Below are 1,058 nucleotides of genomic sequence, written 5' to 3' on the forward strand. Positions count from 1 at the left end.
GCAGAACTCACGAACCTCGCCAAGCACGGGTTCCTGCTTCACCCAAAAGCCAAGGGGTGGGGTGACACCAGGCCTGCCAGAGACCAGCGCCCCTCAAGAGCTTCACTCACAGCTGGACTCTCTTATGTGCCACCGCTATAAGGGCCTAATCGCATCTGGGGACTTGTACCCACGGTTGCTTAGTGCTTCCTCCCTTCAGCACCCCGACTCCCCGATTAGACCACAGATCACAAAGGCAGGTGGCATACTCTTTTTTTGAAGTTGGAGGTGGCTCTGAAAAGAGCCTTTGGGTTGGGGCGCCCGGGACGCGCCTCACTTGGAGCTGGTGTACTTGGTGACGGCCTTGGTGCCCTCCGACACGGCGTGCTTGGCCAGCTCCCCGGGCAGCAGCAGGCGCACCGCCGTCTGCACCTCGCGGGACGTGATGGTGGACCGCTTGTTGTAGTGCGCGAGGCGCGAGGCCTCGCTGGCGATGCGCTCGAAGATGTCATTTACGAAGGAGTTCATGATGCCCATGGCTTTGGAAGAGATGCCGGTGTCGGGGTGGACCTGCTTCAGCACCTTATACACGTAGATGGAATAGCTCTCCTTGCGACCGCGCTTGCGCTTCTTGCCGTCCTTCTTCTGCGCCTTGGTGATAGCTTTCTTGGAGCCCTTCTTGGGGGCTGGCGCTGAGCGGGAAGGCTCCGGCATGGCGAGGCGACGTTAGCCCTGAGACCAAGCAAAATGCTCCTCGGGCAGGGCTATTTGTCATCTTTATATTCAAATGAAGGCTCCAAATCTCTAGCATCAGATTGGATAGCTTGTCGCCTGCGGCAGCCACCAGGAACAAGTTATGTAAATAGGAGATGCCGATCCTTGTTTCCTATTGGACTATAGTCTAACCAATCCGAAAGCACATGGACGGCGCGCCAGAGCTCTGTGGGCTTATCTTTGTTCCAACCCTTTGTTTTAACCGGAGAGCTCACAAGGTCTTCGGGTTGGAACCTATTGGAACCTCGTCTTGTTGTCTGGCCATGAGGCAGATACACAGGGGCATTTCTTTCTGAGGTCAGCAG

At 56.5% G+C, this 1,058-nt stretch overlaps 1 protein-coding gene across 1 annotated transcript; it reads right to left on the reverse strand.

Moving 5' to 3' along the window:
- Positions 1-312: 312 nt before the first annotated feature.
- Positions 313-693, reverse strand: LOC308265260 (H2B.U histone 2; the record flags this gene model as incomplete). The annotated part of the gene is made up of 1 exon (XM_080698857.1): positions 313-693. The coding sequence occupies one exon, from the start codon at positions 691-693 to the stop codon at positions 313-315; it is 381 nt and encodes a 126-aa protein (XP_080554983.1).
- Between the last annotated feature and the right edge of the window lie 365 nt (positions 694-1,058).

Source organism: Muscardinus avellanarius (genome assembly GCF_963383645.1).
Source record: "Muscardinus avellanarius genome assembly, chromosome: 7".
Lineage (NCBI taxonomy): Eukaryota > Metazoa > Chordata > Mammalia > Rodentia > Gliridae > Muscardinus > Muscardinus avellanarius.